Raw genomic sequence first — 20,950 nt, 5'->3', positions numbered from 1 at the left:
AGTCACCATAATAACAATCCAACTTGGTGGTTGTATTTTGACAGTCACCAAAATAACAATCCAACTTGGTGGTTTTATTTTGACAGTCACCATAATAACAATCCAACTTGGTAGTTTTATTTTGACAGTCACCATAATAACAATCCAACTTGGTGGTTTTATTTTGACAGTCACCATAACAATCCAACTTGGTGGTTTTATTTTGACAGTCACCATAATAACAATCCAACTTGGTGGTTTTATTTTGACAGTCACCATAATAACAATCCAACTTGGTAGTTTTATTTTGACAGTCACCATAATAACAATCCAACTTGGTGGTTTTATTTTGACAGTCACCGTAATAACAATCCAACTTGGTTTTATTTTGACAGTCACCATAATAACAATCCAACTTGGTGGTTTTATTTTGACAGTCACCATAATAACAATCCAACTTGGTCGTCTGTCCACTAGAATGTCCGTGTTCTCCTGTTGTTAAAGTTTAGAACAGGTTGTTCTCTGCTGTGTGTGTGTGTGTGTGTGTGTGTGTGTGTGTGTGTGTGTGTGTGTGTTTCTTTCAGTACTAAAACTAACAACAGCACCCACGACTGGCCCAACAGGGAAACTACATCGTTTTCACTGTTTCTGTAGTTGCAATTGAAAATGTGAAAGTTTTCTAAAATGAAAACTGCGTCACAGAATGACTGTGTTTGTGTTCGAATGTTTTGTATGAATCATTACATAGAAAAGGTGTACGGGATGTGAAAAACATGTTGCTGATTGTTTTTTAAGAGAAAGTGCGACGTCAGCCGTAACGTGCCTACGTCAGCCGTGCACGCGCTGCCGTTTTCGCGGGTGTGTGACGCTGATAGCGGCTAACAGGAGGCTAACGAGGCCTGAGCGGAGATAGAGCGTCCTGCGGAACCGGAGCGTCTGGTCCCGGAGCGTCTGGTCCCGGAGCGTCTGGTCCCGGAGCGTCTGGTCCCGGAGCGTCTGGTCCCGGAGCGTCTGGTCCCGGAGCGTCTGGTGCTGAACCAGGTTTTGGACTTTGGACTTTACTCGCCGTTAGCAGCTCGATGCTAACACGAACACTGCGGGGTTAGCTAACGGAATCAACAGGTGAGTCCACCTGAACCTTCATGTTTCTCCACCTGAACCTTCATGTTTCTCCACCTGAACCTTCATGTTTCTCCACCTGAACCTTCTGAACCTTCATGTTTCTCCACCTGAACCTTCATGTTTCTCCACCTGAACCTTCATGTTTCTCCACCTGAACCTTCATGTTTCTCCACCTGAACCTTCATGTTTCTCCACCTGAACCTTCTGACCCTTCATGTTTCTCCACCTGAACCTTCATGTTTCTCCACCTGAACCTTCATGTTTCTCCACCTGAACCTTCTGAACCTTCATGTTTCTCCACCTGAACCTTCATGTTTCTCCACCTGAACCTTCATGTTTCTCCACCTGAACCTTCTGACCCTTCATGTTTCTCCACCTGAACCTTCATGTTTCTCCACCTGAACCTTCATGTTTCTCCACCTGAACCTTCATGTTTCTCCACCTGAACCTTCTGAACCTTCATGTTTCTCCACCTGAACCTTCATGTTTCTCCACCTGAACCTTCATGTTTCTCCACCTGAACCTTCTGAACCTTCATGTTTCTCCACCTGAACCTTCATGTTTCTCCACCTGAACCTTCATGTTTCTCCACCTGAACCTTCTGAACCTTCATGTTTCTCCACCTGAACCTTCATGTTTCTCCACCTGAACCTTCTGAACCAGAGAAGAGGAGAACAGAAGAGGGAGAGGAGGAGGAGCAGGAGGTGGCATGCTTTTTTAATGCTAATGCTAAGCTAGTTAGCTTAGCAGATTAGCATATGAGATAAGACGAGGTTCCAGGTCAGGGACACCTGGGGAGGAACCTGTGTGATTTTCAGGTGAAGAACATTTAAAGGGGCCAGAGGACGGGCCAGGGGGCGAGGTTCCCTCCAACACTGCTTGCAGCTTTCATTTAATTTGTATTTCTAACATAATATGGTTCGGTACTACGTAATTTGAGGAAGCAAAGAAGCAGGCCTGTAGTTGGAGAGGTGGTGTCCCTCCCCACCTCTATCGAGGGACACAACTTTAACCATTTTCATTTTGGACCAGTTTGGAAAGTCAAGTTCCAGATGAACTTGAGGAGTTTAGAAATTCTCTCAATGACCTTTTTCGCAACTTCCATGTCAATGTTAGTACATTCCATGTACCTTGTGTCTTTACAACTATGTACAGTATGAAGGAGTTTTTCTCCCACTGCTGTGAGGAACATTGAGCTTTGCTTTGTTTCTATGTGACTCAGGAGAGTCAGCATCATGGCTGTCCTCACAGGGTCACGTGTTACTAAGACTGTATAATACCACCTAAAAGTAAACAAATATAATGTAACTACTCCTTAATTTTAAATAACTCTGACTTTATTACTTATTCATATTACCAATATTACATATGCACTTGCATAGATATAAAAGATATATTTGCTAGTTGCAGTGGCGGCCGTGCTTTTCAGCCCGAGGCCTTCCCCGGTGCTGGTCTGACTCACTCCATCCCTCAATAATGTTTTACGACTACAAAAATCAAGTTATCCTGCAGAAATGCAGTATAAAAAGCCTTTGCATGACAGATGGATACTTGTGTAGCCAGAATAAATACCTTTACCGATGGGAAATATCCCAGTTCAAGTCTCTCCTGCTGCAGCTGCATAAAGAAGTCTGCTCTTCCTGAAGCGTCTGGGCTCGAGGGCGGAGAAGGGCGGAGAAGGGCGGAGACAGACGTCAGCTTTTCACGGTCTTGAAAATAATATAATGGCAAATAGTGTAACCCTGAATCCTGCCATAGAGTTTGGAGTGAGCACTAGTAAATTGCACCGGACCTCCATGCGCTCGGAGCGCTGTGGTGCGTTCAAAGACCTCTTGGAAAAGAACTTCTTGAAAATTGTTTTGACAGTAAATCTGCAACCAAACTCCGCTTTGCCCTGGAGGGAGCAGTCGCCCCGTCCCTCTCCCAACCTGCCGCATGGCGCACCTCCTTGGGCCCTCGTTCCCCCGTGTCAGTGCCTCAACGCCCGCGCGCACATGGGGGGGGGGGGGGAACCCGGGTCGGCGCGGGGAACATCTTAATCTGGAGATGCACAAGTGCAGAACTACTGTGTCAACAAAGGCACATGTAATTCCCGTGTTGTTCCCAGTAGACACCCCAGGGCGTGCTCTGCGCGTCTATTGACAGCATTACGGTATTTATTTAAGACCATCAGACCGTTAAGCCCTCGCGCGCCACACAAAGTAACGTGGCGGGCCATGACTTTGACACATGTGATTTAATTATTATGGGAACGGAACCCAAAGAAACCAAGACTGGAAGTGGACTGGCAGGAACACCACATCATCCACCCCCAAGAAAAGGCCTCCATCAAGCAAGACATAGAAAAAACAGTAACAGACTCTTGATTCAGATTTGATCGGCACTGCCTAGTTTTACTCTTAGATTAGAGAGGTCACCAGGACGAGCACTACAGCTCATTGAACCTGAGGTTCTAGACAGCCCTGACAAAAACACACATTGGGCTTATATACTACGATAAATTGATTAAACCAGCCAAATATATGAAGTATTTACAATTTGCTCAATCATCAACCACAGAAAAACTGCAACATGCACACGATACAGAATATAAAACATCTCACTGTAACGTGCCTAATTTACTATCAAGTGCTGCTGAAAGTACTTGTATTCCTCACATTAGCTTAGTGAGTTTTTGAAAGTAGAACTTTCTCTTATACAGGCGTTTCCAAAGAGCAGTACTCATATTGTCACTTCAGTACATCTCCCACCACAGTTGATTGAGGTCTCCTCAGCAGTCCAACTGCATCTTTATTTCTTTGTTTGTTTAGTTTTTAGTGTGTATGAAGCTCCTGTTCAATGATTCCCATGTGAGATACGTGTCTGAGCGTCTTCAGCAGGATGGCCAGCTGGAACAGATCCTCCATATTGTGCTCTGTGAGAACTCTAAATAAATCATAGAACCAGCAGTCATGTGAAGGAGAAAGGGCTGATGGTCATTGATCCCGGGCCAAATACAGGAAGAGCAGCTGGGAGTGTTTCCTGTGGAAAGACGTTCAATTGAAGGGATAAACTGGGACTTTAATTGAAAACAGTTCATACATGGACCTACTGCAGAGCTGGAGACAGCGTCTCCACGTCGGCGTCTCCACGACGGCGTCTCCACGCCAGCGTCGGCACGTCGGCGTCTCCACGCCAGCGTCGGCGTCTCCACGACGGCGTCTCCACGCCGGTGTCGGCGTCTCCACGACAACGTCTCCACGACGGCGTCTCCACGACAACGTCTCCACGACGGCGTCTCCACCTCAGCGTCTCCACGCCAGCTGCCAGTGCATCACTGAGCAGTTCCTTCCTGTTTTGGGCTTCAGAATCACCAAATCCTCTGGTGACGTCTCCACCATGGACGCACCTTCTTCTTTCTTTTTGTTTTAGCAGACGCACGGCGGTGCATTGTGGGATTTGTAGTATAATAGTACACACAATATATCGGCTGGCTAGCAATACCTGTACATACAGTTTGTCATGTGGGTCAAAGATAATTCAATCTGAGCCTCGGAGGAAGTTTCTCTGGCCGGCCATTCCCTCTGAACGAGGTGTTTTAGTGAAGGGATTACTGGAGGATTGTTTCAGCACAAGACAAACCAAAGTGAGCTTTGCCTGACTTGGTAAGATACTACAGTCACTTTAAAGGCAAAAAGGAATTTCATCATTAATATTCAGAAAACGTTGACTCACCTCTCTACAAACCATGAAGCAAGCTGGGGATTATAATCTGGAGGCTTCCCCAGAGCTCCTCGCTGCAGGCCCTCCAGTTTGGCTTCAGTGTTCTAAAGAAGGATTCAACCACATGAAAATGAGTTGAACTTTCTATCTTCCCGCTTGTTAGGGTACCTTTCTTTTTTGTATTTCTGCAGAAGAGTTTGATATAAAAGGTTTTGACTTGCAGTCTGAAAAAATCGTTAATTCTAATTATTAAAGCAAATATGGCCCCGAGCTCATCTTTTACATTTTAATTTAGTGTCAAACTTTTCGTGAGCCATGACTTACCTTATCAAAATCACAATTAGCTGACAATCCAGAATGTCTCCATGTGTCTCCAGCTGCTGGACGTGAAGGTGGAGGACAGAGGGAACGGCGGCAGCAGTAACACTTTGGTTTACAAAGTACGTACAACGTGATGACGGAGTCACAAACAGCCAATGAGGACAGACGGTTACCGGCCCGTCGTTATGACGACCGTTCCTAAGTTCAATGGAAATGCTTTTTTAAGTTTGAAAACTTTTCATTAATGAACTCAACATAAACTTGGCATCTCGCGTTATCACAATTTCATACAATAACATTCAGTTGTCATCCTGACAATAAATTGTAAGTTATCATGACTGATGGGTAAATCTTTCCTTTACATTAGTACATTTCATACTTTACTGTAGAGAGGAGTTTATTACAGACTCATATAGAAACAACAATAATAATAATATATTGAAGCAAACAGCTCTGCTATCAGGATAGTATCAGCAGATATACAAGTTCCGGCATCAGGATCAGATCAGAAGTGAATAAACGTGATGGGTGCTTCCCTACTGCAGTGTAGGGACGAGCAAGTTCCTGAAGCTGTGTATTTAATGGCCGAATTCATACTTTACCCAGCTTATAGAGTTCCATTAAACTTCTAAAGTAAAACGTTGTGAACATCCTTAATGTGAAGCCCTGGAAACCTTGAATAATGAAGTATTGTAGTGAACAGGCATTCCAGGCAGGGGGGGGCACATTCTGACTTTACTTTCTCTACTTTGTTGCCGTGTACCAGAAAGGAAGTACTCTAAGATGATGTACCTGCAACACAGTGGAGCTTTTTAAAACAATCTATTGTTATTACTAGGATCCGGATTTTAATAGAACATGAAACTGTTTTTCTTTAACAAAATATATTTCACTGGGTGGAGGACTAGTGCAACGTCTGCAGGACTAGTGCAACGTCTGCAGGACTAGTGCAACCCATGGCTCACTAGTCCTCTCGACTAGTGGGAAAACGTTGAGATCCATCTCTGCCCGTGTTCTGATCCGCTGTGTCCATGAAGTTTTTATTTCTTCTCCCAGGGTGAAAATATTCTTTCCCGGTAGCTCTTCCCTCCTGCAGACTCTGATGGAGGCGGAGCCTGTTACTGCTCATCTCTCTCCTCCCTGCTCATGCTCCAGTAAACCAACATGGCCGACCTGTAGTGGGTTGACTGGCCGTCGTATTCTAGTTTAATAGTTGAGACTCTCCCTGATAGCATCTGATTCCTCATCAGTCCATGCGGATGTCAGGTTCTCTCCATTTTCTTCACCTTGATTGTGTTTTGTTCTCTGCACCCACGTCTGTAATTTCATTACAAAATCAAGCAACAGCACCCTCCAGTGGCCCGGCAGACTAACTACAGGGTGTCAGTGTCTGCTGCTGCTGCAGTGGAAACACTCCTTTGTTTCACGGATTAGGTGTTGTCACGTAATCAAAAGCTTCAACATGGAGGAATGGAGGTGTAGAATGATAGAACACTGCTCTACAGCCGTTTCCATGGTAACCTAGGTAACCACTCTGATTAAAGTTCTCTTTCACATGAAGCCATTAAAAGGCTCATTTTAGCTCTAAAAACTCCAGCTTTCATTTCCAGTAGTTTGTAGTTTGTTTAGTAGTTCCTGAGGAACCAGAAGTCTGGCTTCATTAGAAAGAAGTTCTGTAGAGCGTCTCATAGCGGAGCGCCCCCTGCTGCTCATGCAGACCTCAGCCTGCGGTCAGAACGCCAAACAAGACCTGGAGGTGAACTTAGTCACAATGATGTCACCATGAAAAGCCTGAAAAGAACTGGTTCTAGGTTCTAGATCCACCAGCTGACTGACAGGAGGAGCTCTGCAGCTCTAGAACCACGGCTCCACCATCGCCTTTAAATGATCTCCTTCCCTCGTATCATTAACTTCAAGGAACGACTATTTTTCTCGAGAACCACTCCGGGGCTCCGTGTTCACTGGACTTTCCAGAAAGCCGGTTCAGCGTCTTTTCTACCTTGGAGAGCGCGATAACTCGCCCCCAGCTGATGACGTGTCAGATCCTGCTCTGGCTCTGCTTTTGCCCAGCCAATGAGTTCAGCCCCTTATTGTCCGGGGCTTTGGTGGTAGGAAGACAAAGAACTGGTGCTAAATCTGTCCCTGGATCAGAACTATAACCCTGTTCTTTCTGCTGGAAAAGACCCCTGGGTGGTCTTTAAAAACCCACAACAAACTGCTGGAGTCGATTGTTCATGTCACAAAACCTTTGAGAAGGAACCATCCAGCTAGCAGCAGGCTAACTAGCAGCAGGCTAACTAGCACCAGGCTAGCTAGCAACAGGACAGGTGTGGTTGACAGGAGGACCAGGAGGCGGACCAACACTCCTCAAGTCACACAGGTGGACCTCCTGCTGGTCTGCACAGGGTCTGACCTGGTTTGTTGGTTCGGCTCCACAGACTGACTGGAAAAGCTTTGATCTGGGACCAGGAGGACCAGGAGGAGGACTAGGATGCCATCAGTGTCAGAAGAGGAGGTGGTGCAGGAGGTGTCCTCAGAGTCAGATGGACGGAGGAGGACCAGGAGACAGGTGGAGCTGTCCAGAGAAGACTGTACCTGTCCTGTCTGTCTGGAGATCTTTGTGGAGCCGGTCACACTTCCCTGTACACACACCTTCTGCAAGGTAACACACACTTCCCTGTACACACACCTTCTGCAAGGTAACACACACTTCTCTGTACACACACCTTCTGCAAGGTAACACACACTTCCCTGTACACACACCTTCTGCAAGGTAACACACACTTCCCTGTACACACACACAATACGGGGGAAAGGTCTGAGTGTGACATGATTTTCCTCCAGAAAGGTTTTGACGACGTATCAGAGACGTCCAACTGAATCTGTCATTTCCCCCTGAGGATTCTGGGAGAGGAACTCCGTTGGTTTCAGTCGGTGGACAAGGCAGCTCTCTGCTGCCCCCCCAGGTCACACATTAACGCCCCCCTGTGGTTGTGTCCAGGAGTGTTTCCTGCAGTCGGTGGACAAGGCGGCTCTCTGCTGCCCCCTGTGCAGGAGGAGAGTCTCCACCTGGACTCGCCTGCACAGCCGCAACAACACTCTGGTCAACCAGCAGCTGTGGACCAGGATTCAAACCTGTTTCCCCCAGCAGTGTGAGCGCCGGCTGGCCGGGCAGGAGGCCGACCACACCCAGGAGCACACAGGTACACACACCGCCACACACACTGGGACATACTCCGGGACACACTCGGGTAGACACACTGGGACACACACATACACACTCCAGTACACACACAGCTACACAGACGGGAGCACACACGTACACACACGTACACACACTGGGACACACTGGGACACAAACATACACACAGCAGGTACACACACAGAGACACACTGGGACACACACAGAGACACACTGGGACACACACTGGGACACACACTTGACAGGTAGAGAGATGGAGGGGCAGACTTCTTCATGGTGTGTGTGTGTGTAGTGCTTAGCTTTCCCAGGGTGTGTCAGCCTGGAGAGCTGCGACAGGAATATGAAGACCAGATCAGCAAAGTGAGTAGACTTCATCTAATGTGTGTGACGCTGTGCTCCTCCTCCCTGTGTGACGCTGTGCGCCTCCTCCCTGTGTGACGCTGTGCTCCTCCTCCCTGTGTGACGCTGTGCTCCTCCTCCCTGTGTGACGCTGTGCTCCTCCTCCCTGTGTGACGCTGTGCTCCTCCTCCCTGTGTGACGCTGTGCTCCTCCTCCCTGTGTGACGCTGTGCTCCTCCTCCCTGTGTGACGCTGTGCGCCTCCTCCCTGTGTGACGCTGTGCTCCTCCCTGTGTGACGCTGTGCTCCTCCTCCCTGTGTGACGCTGTGCTCCTCCTCCCTGTGTGACGCTGTGCGCCTCCTCCCTGTGTGACGCTGTGCTCCTCCTCCCTGTGTGACGCTGTGCTCCTCCTCCCTGTGTGACGCTGTGCTCCTCCTCCCTGTGTGACGCTGTGCTCCTCCTCCCTGTGTGACGCTGTGCTCCTCCTCCCTGTGTGACGCTGTGCTCCTCCTCCCTGTGTGACGCTGTGCGCCTCCTCCCTGTGTGACGTTGTGCGCCTCCTCACAGATGACGGAGGAGCGCCGGGTCTTGGATGAGGAGCAGGCGAGAGCCAGTGAGGAGCTGATCCAGAAGTTACTGGAAGAGGAGCAGCTGCTCCAGCAGGAGGAGAACAGGAGGAGTGCGGAGGACCAGCAGCTAGCGCAACTGCTCAGTAACCAGCTGGTTAGTATTACTAGTACAACCAGTATTACCAGTCCTACTTCATGTGTCCAGCAGGGCCCGCTTGTTCCAGACTGGGTTATTGTTTAAACCAGCCGTGAAATACATTTTACCGACCGTTAACTTTAACCAGGAGTTATCTTGTTGTTCAAACTGGGTTAACTTTAACCAGGAGTTATCTTGTTGTTCAAACTGGGTTAACTTTAACCAGGTGTTACCTTGTTGTTTAAAACTGGGTTAACTTTAACCAGGTGTTATCTTGTTGTTCAAACTGGGTTAACTTTAACCAGGTGTTATCTTGTTTCAAACTGGGTTAACTTTAACCAGGTGTTATCTTGTTGTTCAAACTATGTTAACTTTAACCAGGTGTTATCTTGTTTCAAACTAGGTTAACTTTAACCAGGAGTTATCTTGTTGTTCAAACTGGGTTAACTTTAACCAGGTGTTATCTTGTTGTTCAAAACTGGGTTAACTTTAACCAGGAGTTATCTTGTTGTTCAAACTGGGTTAACTTTAACCAGGTGTTATCTTGTTGTTCAAAACTGGGTTAACTTTAACCAGGAGTTATCTTGTTGTTCAAACTGGGTTAACTTTAACCAGGAGTTATCTTGTTGTCCAAACTGGGTTAACTTTAACCAGGTGTTATCTTGTTGTTCAAACTGGGTTAACTTTAACCAGGAGTTATCTTGTTGTTCAAACTGGGTTAACTTTAACCAGGAGTTATCTTGTTGTTCAAACTGGGTTAACTTTAACCAGGTTAGTTACCTTGACGTTAAAGTTAACCTCCACTAGCTGTTTACCAGTGGTTAACTCTCACCATGGTGTTGATGATAGCAGTTGAACAAAGGAAGGACAGGGTGGAGGACTGAACTTTGATAGAGTCGATCCTGGAATGAAGAGTTGCTCCTCTATGGAGCCCCAGAGTGGACATAGAGGAATAATAATAATAATAACAGGTGGGAATGAGATACTAACTAGTAACCTCAGATTACTAACTGGACACAGAGAGTTACTCTCTCCTTCCCTCACCAATGTGGCCTCCATCCCCTCATATTTGCTGCTCTGCAGCTTTAAGAGCCTCGTTTCCACGGAGAACATTAGATCCTGGTGTTTTCTAACTAAACCTGTGAAGTCCAGACGAGTTAAACTCTCCTTGGTCCAGAAAGAGAAGATCTCATTCTCATGTCTCCTCTTTAGCAGGAAGAAAGGATCTCCAGCCGTTTCCATGGTAACCTAGGTAACCACTCTGATTAAAGTTCTCTTTCACATGAAGCCATTAAAAGGCTCATTTTAGCTCTAAAAACTCCAACTTTCATTTCCAGTAGTTTGTAGTTTGTTTAGTAGTTCCTGAGGAACCAGAAGTCTGGCTTCATTAGAAAGAAGTTCTGTAGAGCGTCTCCTAGCGGAGCGCCCCCTGCTGCTCATGCAGACCTCTCCCTTCGTCAATCCAGAGATGAAATGATCTGGTTCCCTCGCTTCATTCATTTGAGGGAACGACTTATTATCTGGTTCCCACGTTCTTCTTATTTTCCTCTCTGGTCACTCAGTCCACAATCTAGATGGTTCTCTCTGGATGGTTCTCTCTAGAGGGATCTCTCTGGAGGGTTCTCTCTGGAGGGTTCTCTCTAGATGGTTCTCTCTGGAGGGTTCTCTCTGGAGGGTTCTCTCTAGATGGTTCTCTCTGGATGGTTCTCTCTAGATGGTTCTCTCTGGAGGGTTCTCTCTAGAGGGTTCTCTCTGGATGGTTCTCTCTGGAGGGTTCTCTCTAGATGGTTCTCTCTGGAGGGTTCTCTCTGGAGGGTTCTCTCTAGATGGTTCTCTCTAGATGGTTCTCTCTGGAGGGTTCTCTCTAGATGGTTCTCTCTAGATGGTTCTTTCTAGATGGTTCTCTCTGGATGGTTCTCTCTAGATGGTTCTCTCTGGAGGGTTCTCTCTAGAGGGTTCTCTCTAGATGGTTCTCGCTGGAGGGTTCTCTCTGGATGGTTCTCTCTGGAGGGTTCTCTCTGGAGGGTTCTCTCTGGAGGGTTCTCTCTAGAGGGTTCTCTCTAGAGGGTTCTCTCTGGAGGGTTCTCTCTGGAGGGTTCTCTCTGGAGGGTTCTCTCTGGATGGTTCTCTCTGGATGGTTCTCTCTAGATGGTTCTCTCTAGATGGTTCTCTCTGGAGGGTTCTCTCTAGATGGTTCTCTGGAGGGTTCTCTCTAGATGGTTCTCTCTGGATGGTTCTCTCTAGATGGTTCTCTCTAGATGGTTCTCTCTGGATGGTTCTCTCTGGATGGTTCTCTCTAGATGGTTCTCTCTAGATGGTTCTCTCTAGATGGTTCTCTCTGGATGGTTCTCTCTAGATGGTTCTCTCTGGTCAGATTAAAGAAGAAGAGGCACCATGAAGCCTCTGATCCTCCAGCTCAGTTTTCATCTTTAACATCCTGGTAGCAGCGTAGTTTCTATGGTTTATGGTAGTTTATCATGGTTAATGGTAGTTTCTATGGTTTATGGTAGTTTATCATGGTTAATGGTAGTTTCTATGGTTTATGGTAGTTTATCATGGTTTATGGTAGTTTATCATGGTTTATGGTAGTTTATCATGGTTAATGGTAGTTTCTATGGTTTATGGTAGTTTCTCCTGGTTTATGGTAGTTTCTCATGGTTTATGGTAGTTTCTCATGGTTTATGGTAGTTTATCATGGTTAATGGTAGTTTCTATGGTTTATGGTAGTTTCTATGGTTTATGGTAGTTTCTCCTGGTTTATGGTAGTTTATCATGGTTTATGGTAGTATCTCGTGGTTTATGGTAGTTTATCATGGTTTATGGTAGTATCTCATGGTTTATGGTAGTTTATCATGGTTTCTGGTAGTTTCTCAGGGTTTATGGTAGTTTCTCCTGGTTTATGGTAGTTTCTATGGTTTATGGTTGTTTCTCAGGGTTTATGGTAGTTTCTCATGGTTTATGGTAGTTTCTCAGGGTTTATGGTAGTTTATCATGTTTTATAGTAGTTTCTCATGGTTTATGGTAGTTTCTCATGGTTTATGGTAGTTTCTCAGGGTTTATGGTAGTTTATCATGTTTTATAGTAGTTTCTCATGGTTTATGTAGTTTCTCATGGTTTATAGTAGTTTCTCATGGTTTATGGTAGTTTATCATGTTTTATGGTAGTTTAATAGAGCAGATAAAAACACTGCTCTGCCTCCACCACTATGTTTAAGACAAAACACGGAAGAACGGAGACGAAAGTGGGCGGAGTCTTGGGCGGAGCAGCGTCAGGGACGCTAACCACTGTTGTTAACCTCACAGTTAACTTTGACGGTAACTAACGGGATGACTAACCATGTTTTAAACAAGGCATAATTAACAGTCAGTTAGCTAATGGCGGGTTAAGGATTTAACCAGCGGTTAGGGCTTAACCAGTGGTTAACATAAAACAGATTAGAACAACCGGGCCCTGGTTAGTATTACTAGTCTGCATGTCTGTTAACATGTTACTGAAACTATTTTCTTTAGATTTTATAATGTGTGATTTTGGATATATTTATGGGATCCTCTTCTTCCTCCTTCTTATCCTCTTCCTTCTCCTCCTCCTCTTTCTCCTCATGTCCTGATGCAGAACAATGCTCCTCCTCCATCACAGGACAGCGCTCCTCCTCCTCAGAAGAAGAAAAAGGATGTGGCTGGACACATTGAGAAGTGGGTGGAGCTTGACTTGACATTTATAAGTGGGTGGAGCTTGAGTAGACGTTAGAAGTGGGTGGAGCTTGAGTAGACGTTAGAAGTGGGTGGAGCTTGAGTAGACGTTAGAAGTGGGTGGGGCTTGAGTAGACGTTAGAAGTGGGTGGGGCTTGAGTAGACGTTAGAAGTGGGTGGGGCTTGAGTAGACGTTTATAAGTGGGTGGAGCTTCAGTGGTTGTATTGGGCTCTTCATGTGTGGGTCAAAGGTCACAGTGTCTTCTTCTCCTTGGAGGTTCCTGAGCCCTCGTTGTCTCGCTCCGTCCAGCTTCCTGTCAAACAAGGTGAGTTTGATTCTCCGTCAGACTCCACCTGGGCCAGCCGGAGGCGCTAACCTCCGTCCATCTCTTTCAGGAGAACCTCCCCCAGTCAGAGCCCCGCCCCCTCCCCTTGGAGCCCCGCCCCCTGGACAGTCCCGGTAGGACATTTAGTACTTCGCTGAAGAGGAGGAGCCCCGAGGAGCAGCAGGAGGAGGAGTTCAGACAGTGCCTTCACAGCCCAACCTCCCCCCCCTCCTCCACCTCCTCTCTGCAGCAGGAGGAGGAGGAGGAGGACCGGCGGCAGCAGGAGGAGGAGGATCGGCGGCTGGCTCTGCTCCTGCAGAAGGAGCTGGACCAGGAGGAGCGACAGAAAGCCACCAACCGACGTAAAGGAACACCATCTGCCTACCTGCTGAGGAGAGGAGGAGCACAGAGGAGCAGCACCTCCTCTCCTCCCTCTGGGAAGACGGGCAGAACCTCCTCCAGCACCTCCTCTCCTCCCTCTGGGAAGACGGGCAGAACCTCCTCCAGCACCTCCTCTCCTCCCTCTGGGAAGACGGGCAGAACCTCCTCCAGCACCTCCTCTCCTCCCTCTGGGAAGACGGGCAGAACCTCCTCCAGCACCTCCTCTCCTCCCTCTGGGAAGACGGGCAGAACCTCCTCCAGCACCTCCTCCTGCCACAGACGCACTAAACAAACCACCCTGACTGAGATGTTCACCAGCAGCTGAGAGCACCTCCTGTTCCACCTCCTGCTGATTCAGATCGGAAAACCAGGTCCTGGTCCTGGTCCAGGTCCAGGTCCAGGTCCTGGTGTTTGTAGCATCCTGAGGAAAAGTTCATGTTTTACTTCAGAAATAAAAAATCGGGTTAAATGTTTCAGTGTTTTAAATCCCTGAGCTGCAGCTCTGATGGTTCGCTGTTTTTAATCATGTGACTAACTTGAGTCATTGGTTGTGTTGGAGTGTCATTGTTGTCATTCAGGGGCAGGCCTTTGGGAGGGGCTGGGAGGGCGGCACGCCCCCGGCTCGGGCCTCAGAGACCTGGGGGGGGACCTCCGGGCTCGGGAGGGGGGCCTCTCCTGGGCCTGGAGGAGCTCAGATCATGCAAACAGTTTCTAATCACCACTATGCAGCAGAACGTCCATGTTGGTTCCCCCAGAGCCAACCATGTATGGTCAATGACCATATATGGTCATTGACCATGTATGGTCAATGACCATATATGGTCAATGCAAAGGGCCTCAACAGTCTGCAGATCAACAACAGCGCTTTCCCACAGCGCTTAACTCCAAATCATGGTAGAGAAGAACCGGAACCCAAATGTCAGAGTTTCTGGTGGGAAGGGGGAGGCACAGGGAGAGGGGGAGGGAGAGGGGGAGGGAGAGGGGGAGGAACAGGGAGAGGGGGGAGGGGGAGGGGGAGGAACAGGGAGAGGGGTGAGACAGGGGGGGGTTCAGCAAGAAAAGACCAGTGAGTGGGAGCACGTTGCCGCTGCGGTCAACTCTGAGTTCCACAGACCTTCTGTGAAAAAGAAATGGTCGGACCTGAAGGTGGAGGCGAGGAGGAGGGTGGCGCCGCACAGCCAAAGCGTGTGTGCTCCAGGTGGGGGCCAGGCCACACCTGAGCCCACAGAGGACACCGGGAAATCCACTTTGATCTCTTGATTAAATATATTCATTAAATATTCCCGCAGCAACCGCTCAGTGGACTTTGTTGTGTCCCCAGTCACTCTCGAGCTGGAACCGGGGGGAACCGGGACGTCCCTCACCGGGGCTGCAGGTCCAGCTGTCCCCAGCAGCAGTGCGTCCCAGCTGTCCCCAGCAGCAGTGCGTCCTGAGCACATGTTGCACCTGAAAGTGGTCTGGTCCTCAAAACGCAGAGACACACCATCGTGTCCATCACTGCGGTCAGAGACCGGCCGTGCGGCTGTCGGCTGCTGTCGATCATCAAGAATGCAGCGTACTATTTCCGCCGACTGATTTCAAAATAAAAGCTCACAGCACATCGAAATGAAGCCTTGAGAACTCTGTTAAAGACTGATTTATTCAAGCTAAACACTACTTATTTAAAGATAATTCACATAGCGTATCGATGGACTCAAACTATTGTTTTCAAAATCTGAAGTCCAACTTGTATTCTTACAGTATGATGTTGCATTTCAAAATAAAATCTATTTCAAAATTACAATATAAGCAAACACTCTTATTTCGAGTAGGATTATCTCACTGAAACAACTTTGAAAATTCAATAGGACACCTTAGTTCAAGGTGGAATGACGCCAACATTCCTAGTTGTCCCGGGGTCATTCCCCCTCACAGTGATGGTACACCATTCCAGGATACCACTCAGTCAGTAGGAAGGCATTCTGATGTGTCATTTCAAAATAAAACTACGATACATCAGAATGCCTTCATACAGACACTGTTATCTTGGCATGGTCTACTTTGACATGGAATGACCCTGGGACAACTAGGAGTTATTCCACCTAGAAATCAGGGATTGATTGGTAATGTTCAAAAATTTAGGTATTTTATTTTGAAATGCAACCTCAAATTGTCAAAAAATTGATGATTAATAAATAGATCAATTAGTTTTACCTAATATCACATTGAAAAGACCATTTGATATTCCACCCAGAAATTAATGAAATGAACCTTTCATCCACTGCTTGTCTCGTGTGGTTGGACTTTATTTATTTAATGACTCTGTCTTTGCTCCGGGACGTTTCTTTGCTTTGTGTGTTTTTATTGAATTTTACTCTTATTGTTTTGAATAATCAAATTTGTGCCCAAATGTCTGAAATAAACTTTTGTTCTATTCAAAAAATCAACTGAAAGCCTTTGATAAGTAGGTTTCAGCTTGAGTGAATCATTGTTCTTAAAGGAGCCATATCATGCTTTTAAATCCTTCCTTTTTACATATAAATCATACAGTTGTGGTCTATATAAAGCGAAACTGCAATGCTTGGGTCTGAATTCCTCATTATTAGAGCTCCACAGGCCCCTTTTCTACCCCTTTTCTGATGTGCTTCTGAGAGCAACTGGTTTTGGGGCGGTCTCTTCATACCCCTCCTCCTCTCCAGGTTGCAGAGGTGACACTCTGTTCAACTCCACCCTGTTCGGCCATCTTTGTAGTTTGATAGAACAGATACAATTATCTAGCGGCGCAGAAACTTTCTATTCACACATTATTTACAAAATGTCAACAAGGGAAGATTTGTCCATCCAGCCATACATGTTGGAGCCAGAGTCGGACCCGGCGGAGCCAGATGAAAATGACCATGATGCACCTACAGAACAACGTCTTCATATGGATGTAACGCAATGGTGTGTTACTATATTTACACTAACTTCTCCATCCATGCCCACTACTACAATACTGCCTGTATTACAACGACTATTTAACACAGAAGTTACATTCTAATCTAAAACGAGCACACAGCGCTAACATATGAAGACGGTGCAACTGCTAATGCTAACAAAACAATGACAGGGACGTCTTATCATCACACTTTTTAGCGTTATATACAGCTTACCGAAGTGCTCTGTTCTAATTTGGCAGTTCCGCTGAGAATACTGTGACGTCATTGTTCAAAAAACGTAATAGAGAATAGAAAAATCTAAACGGATCGCAAAATATGACCAAAACAGAATATAAAGATATCAACGGAGCACCTGAAGAGAGTACTTTGAACTTTTCTGTACTTCTAAACACTCTAAATATACAACAACATGCATTTAAGGGCTAAAAAAGTGGATTTAGCAGGATATGTCCCCTTTAAAACCCTTTATTTTGAAATCAGATGGTGGAAACCGTACACTGCATAGATGACTGGGGACAAAAGCCGACAGCCGCACGGCCGGCTCACTGGACTTGGTGTTTGGACCTGCGGGCTGGTGGAGACGGGGCAGGCTCCGTCAGGCTCCGTCAGGCTCCGTCAGGGTCCACCTGCTGTGGGGGAGCAAGGCCAGGCGGGAGGGGGGTGCAGAACACCACCCACCCTGATCATTTGACACTCTTTGGTGGGGTGATGGAGCAGCTTGCCACCTGATGCATCTAAACACCTCCAGCTTTTCAGGAGGCCGAGGCTCCATGACGGAGCCCATGAGCAAGACCACATCAAAACACACCTCTTCTGCTCTGCGGGTTGTTTAATGGGGTCAGGAGCCGGCGCCGTGGTGGGTACCCCCCGGTACCCCCCGGTGCCCCCCGGTACCTGCAGGGGTAAAGGAGTGACTGTCAGTCATTCTGAACTAGTTCTGGTTTCTCCAGTGGTGTTGGTGTAGGAACCAGCGCCAGTCGCCACGCACTGCGCCTGCCTGCAGTCTGTTCCCTCCACTGCTGGGCGTCAGGATGAAGGAGTCCTGCGTGGACCCGGGCCACCCAGGCCCCCCAGGCCCCCCAGGCCACCAGGCCACCCAGGCCACTGGGCCACCCAGGCCACTGGGCCACCGGGCCACCCAGGCCCCCCAGGCCACCAGGCCACCAGGCCACCAGGCCACTGGGCCACCCAGGCCCCCCAGGCCACCCAGGCCACCCAGGCCACCCAGGCCACTGGGCCACCCAGGCCACTGGGCCACCCAGGCCACTGGGCCACCGGGCCACCCAGGCCCCCCAGGCCACCAGGCCACCAGGCCACCAGGCCACTGGGCCACCCAGGCCCCCCAGGCCACCCAGGCCACCCAGGCCACCGGGTCACTACATTTGTGAGAACCATGTTGGCGCCAGAGACTACTTGCACATTGACTGTGTGAACATTTGTTCACTAGACCTGGAGCCTAAAGCAATGTGAGGGCAGTTAATTGCCCCGATTACATTTGGAAAACTGGACGTGGCTGTAAATTGTATTTTAATATTGGCCTGTTCATCCACAGTGTAGGGAATGGAGAGAACGGAGGGGATGGAGAGAACGGGGGGGATGGAGAGAACGGGGGGGATGGAGAGAACGGGGGGGATGGAGAGAACGGAGGGGATGGAGAGAACGGGGGGGATGGAGAGAACGGGGGAACGAGGAGAACGAGGAGAATGGAGAGAACGAGGAGAATGGAGAGAACGAGTGTAAGCGCTGCTCACCAGCTGTGGAGTCATTAAATGCCGGCCATTCTACCTGCCGAGAGAATTTAGTGCCATAATGCTGGTAGCAACATACATCCCCCCCCGGCTCCACCACCAGCAGGAGTGAGGCTCTGTTTGATCTCCACAAGCACATCAGTGAGCAGCTGACAGCCCACATCAGATTTCCCACTAGAGGTAACAATATACTGGACAATGTTTACTCTGTCAACAAAGGAGCCTACAAAGCTCTCCCCCTCCCCCACCTCGGAGCCTCAGACCACTGTGATGCTAATGCCTGCATACAGGCCACTGGTTAAAGTCACCAAACCAGCTACAAAGCGAGTACGGATATGGCCTGAGGGGTCCACCGAAGCACCCCAGGACTGCTTCTCCACCACTGACTGGAGTGTGTTCAAACAAGCAGCCACCACCAACAACACCACCGACCTCCAGGAGTACACAGAGACCGTCGGGCCAATCAGAAGCCATGGCTGACAGGTGAAGTCCACAGGCTCCTGAGGGCCAGGAACGCTGCCTTCAGAGCCGGGGATGCGGCGGGCCTAAAGACTGCCAGGGCCAACCTGTCACGAGGCATCAGATTGGCCAAAAGGAATTACTCCAGGAGGATCGCAGACCGTTTCACCGACAGCAGTGACACCAGGAACCTGTGGCGGGGGATCCAGACCATCACGGACTACAAGCCCCCCCCCGCAGACCTGCGACAGCTCCACCTCCCTGCTGCACAACCTCAACGACTTCTTCGCGCGGTTTGAGGCAGACAACAACTCCCCAGTACAGAAGCCGCCACCTTCTCCTGGCGACCAGGTGCTGACGTTTTCCCGGGACAGCGTGAGGCGATCCCTCAAGAGTACAAATGCAAGGAAAGCGGCAGGTCCTGACAACATCCCAGGTCGTGTCCTGAGAGACTGTGCTGAGGAGCTCACAGAAGTCTTCACCGACATCTTTAACACCTCACTGAGCCAAGCTGTTGTCCCCACATGCCTCAAAGCCACCACCATCATCCCGGTCCCGAAGAAGTCACCTCCATCCTGCTACAATGACTACCGCCCGGTCGCACTCACCCCCATCATCATGAAGTGCTTCGAGCGGCTGGTCATGCAGCACATCAAGTCCGCCCTCCCCTCCACCCTGGACCCCTACCAGTTTGCTTATCGGCCCAACAGATCAACCGACGACGCCATCTCCACCGCCCTCCACTCAGCCCTCACCCACCTGGAGACCAAGGACTCCCACGTCAGAATGCTGTTCATCGACTTCAGCTCAGCATTCAACACCATCATCCCACAGCAGCTCATCCACAAACTGGACCACCTGGGCCTCAACACCGCCCTGTGCAACTGGCTGCTGGACTTCCTGACGGGGAGACCACAGACAGTTCGGGTCGGCAGAAACACCTCCAGCACCATCATGATGAACACGGGGGCCCCCCAAGGATGTGTGCTGAGCCCCCTCCTTTTCACTCTGCTGACCCATGACTGCACCCCATCTTCCAGCTCCAACCTCTTCGTAAAGTTTGCTGACGACACGACTGTGGTGGGTCTCATCAATAACAACGACGAGACAAGCTACAGGAGTGAGGTCAGCAGGCTGGTCTCGTGGTGTAAGGACAACAATGTCCATCTGAATGTGGGAAAGACAAAGGAGATTGTTGTGGACTTCAGGAGAACGCTCACCCAGCATGCTCCGCTGATCATCCACGGTGCTACAGTGAAGAGGGTGAGCAGCACCAAGTTCCTGGGTGTGCACATCTCTGAAGACCTGACCTGGACCCACAACACCACATCACTGTATAAGAGATCCAATCAGCGCCTCTACTTCCTCCGCAAACTGCGAAGAGCAAGAGCCCCGCCCTCCATCATGCTCCCCTTCTACAGAGGCACCATGGAGAGCACCTGTCCAGCTGCATCACCGTGTGGTACGGCGCCTGCACCGTGTCCTGCCGTGAGACTCTGCAGCGCATCGTGAGAGCAGCAGAGAAGATCATTGGTGTCTCTCTTCCCCCCCTTCTGGACATCTACAACTCCCGTCTCACCCGCAAACCCACCCGTCTCACAGCCTCTTCAGCCTGCTGCCATCCGGGAGGAGACTGCAGAGTCTCCGAGCTCGAACCAGCAGCTCAAGGACAGTCAGGAGACTCAACTCACTCCCTGCTCTCCCCCCCATTCCCCCCTCTACCCTCCTCCCCCCCTCTGCCCCCATTCCCCCCTCTACCCTCCTCCCCCCCTCTGCCCCCATTCCCCCCTCTACCCTCCTCCCCCCCTCTGCCCTCATTCCCCCCTCTACCCTCCTCCCCCCCTCTGCCCTCATTCCCCCCTCTGCCCTCCTTCCCCTCTCTGCCTCCTGCCACAGTCCGCCCTCACATCACATGACCCCCCCCCCAACTGACTATCTGCCCCCCCCCCGAACTCACGCACTCACAATCACCTCCACTCACTTGAACCCTCTGCCAACTTGAGTCACTTCGCACGTCAACGCACTACCTCACCTTCATAACTTTATTATTTACTATTGCT

At 49.0% G+C, this 20,950-nt stretch overlaps 1 protein-coding gene across 3 annotated transcripts; it reads left to right on the top strand.

Moving 5' to 3' along the window:
- Positions 1-486: 486 nt before the first annotated feature.
- Positions 487-14,263, top strand: rnf168 (ring finger protein 168). 3 transcript variants are annotated; one of them, XM_080493646.1, is made up of 9 exons: positions 814-1,101; positions 7,563-7,786; positions 8,126-8,327; positions 8,619-8,686; positions 9,232-9,387; positions 12,982-13,061; positions 13,336-13,384; positions 13,455-13,935; positions 14,027-14,263. In XM_080493646.1, the coding sequence occupies exons 2-9, from the start codon at positions 7,616-7,618 to the stop codon at positions 14,065-14,067; spliced, it is 1,248 nt and encodes a 415-aa protein (XP_080349772.1). In that variant the 5' UTR covers positions 814-1,101; positions 7,563-7,615; the 3' UTR covers positions 14,068-14,263. The 3 variants fall into 3 exon arrangements, with proteins under 3 accessions (XP_080349771.1, XP_080349772.1, XP_080349773.1); XM_080493647.1 differs by having other exon boundaries at positions 13,455-13,763; positions 13,892-14,238; XM_080493645.1 differs by having other exon boundaries at positions 487-1,101; positions 13,455-14,238.
- The last annotated feature ends 6,687 nt before the right edge of the window (positions 14,264-20,950 follow it).

Source organism: Lipophrys pholis, assembly GCF_963383615.2.
Source record: "Lipophrys pholis genome assembly, contig: SCAFFOLD_46, whole genome shotgun sequence".
NCBI classification, from domain to species: domain Eukaryota; kingdom Metazoa; phylum Chordata; class Actinopteri; order Blenniiformes; family Blenniidae; genus Lipophrys; species Lipophrys pholis.
The sequence above is the reverse complement of the archived record's forward strand: the minus strand, read 5'-3'. Positions and strand labels throughout refer to the sequence as shown.

Bases quoted from the DNA above. Each gene is read 5' to 3' on its own strand.
- rnf168 (XM_080493645.1), top strand. From the start codon at position 7,616: ATGCCATCAGTGTCAGAAGAGGAGGTGGTGCAGGAGGTGTCCTCAGAG. The intron at 7,787-8,125 runs GTAACACACACT...GGTTGTGTCCAG, and splicing joins GTACACACACCTTCTGCAAG to GAGTGTTTCCTGCAGTCGGT. The intron at 13,385-13,454 runs GTGAGTTTGATT...CATCTCTTTCAG, and splicing joins CCAGCTTCCTGTCAAACAAG to GAGAACCTCCCCCAGTCAGA.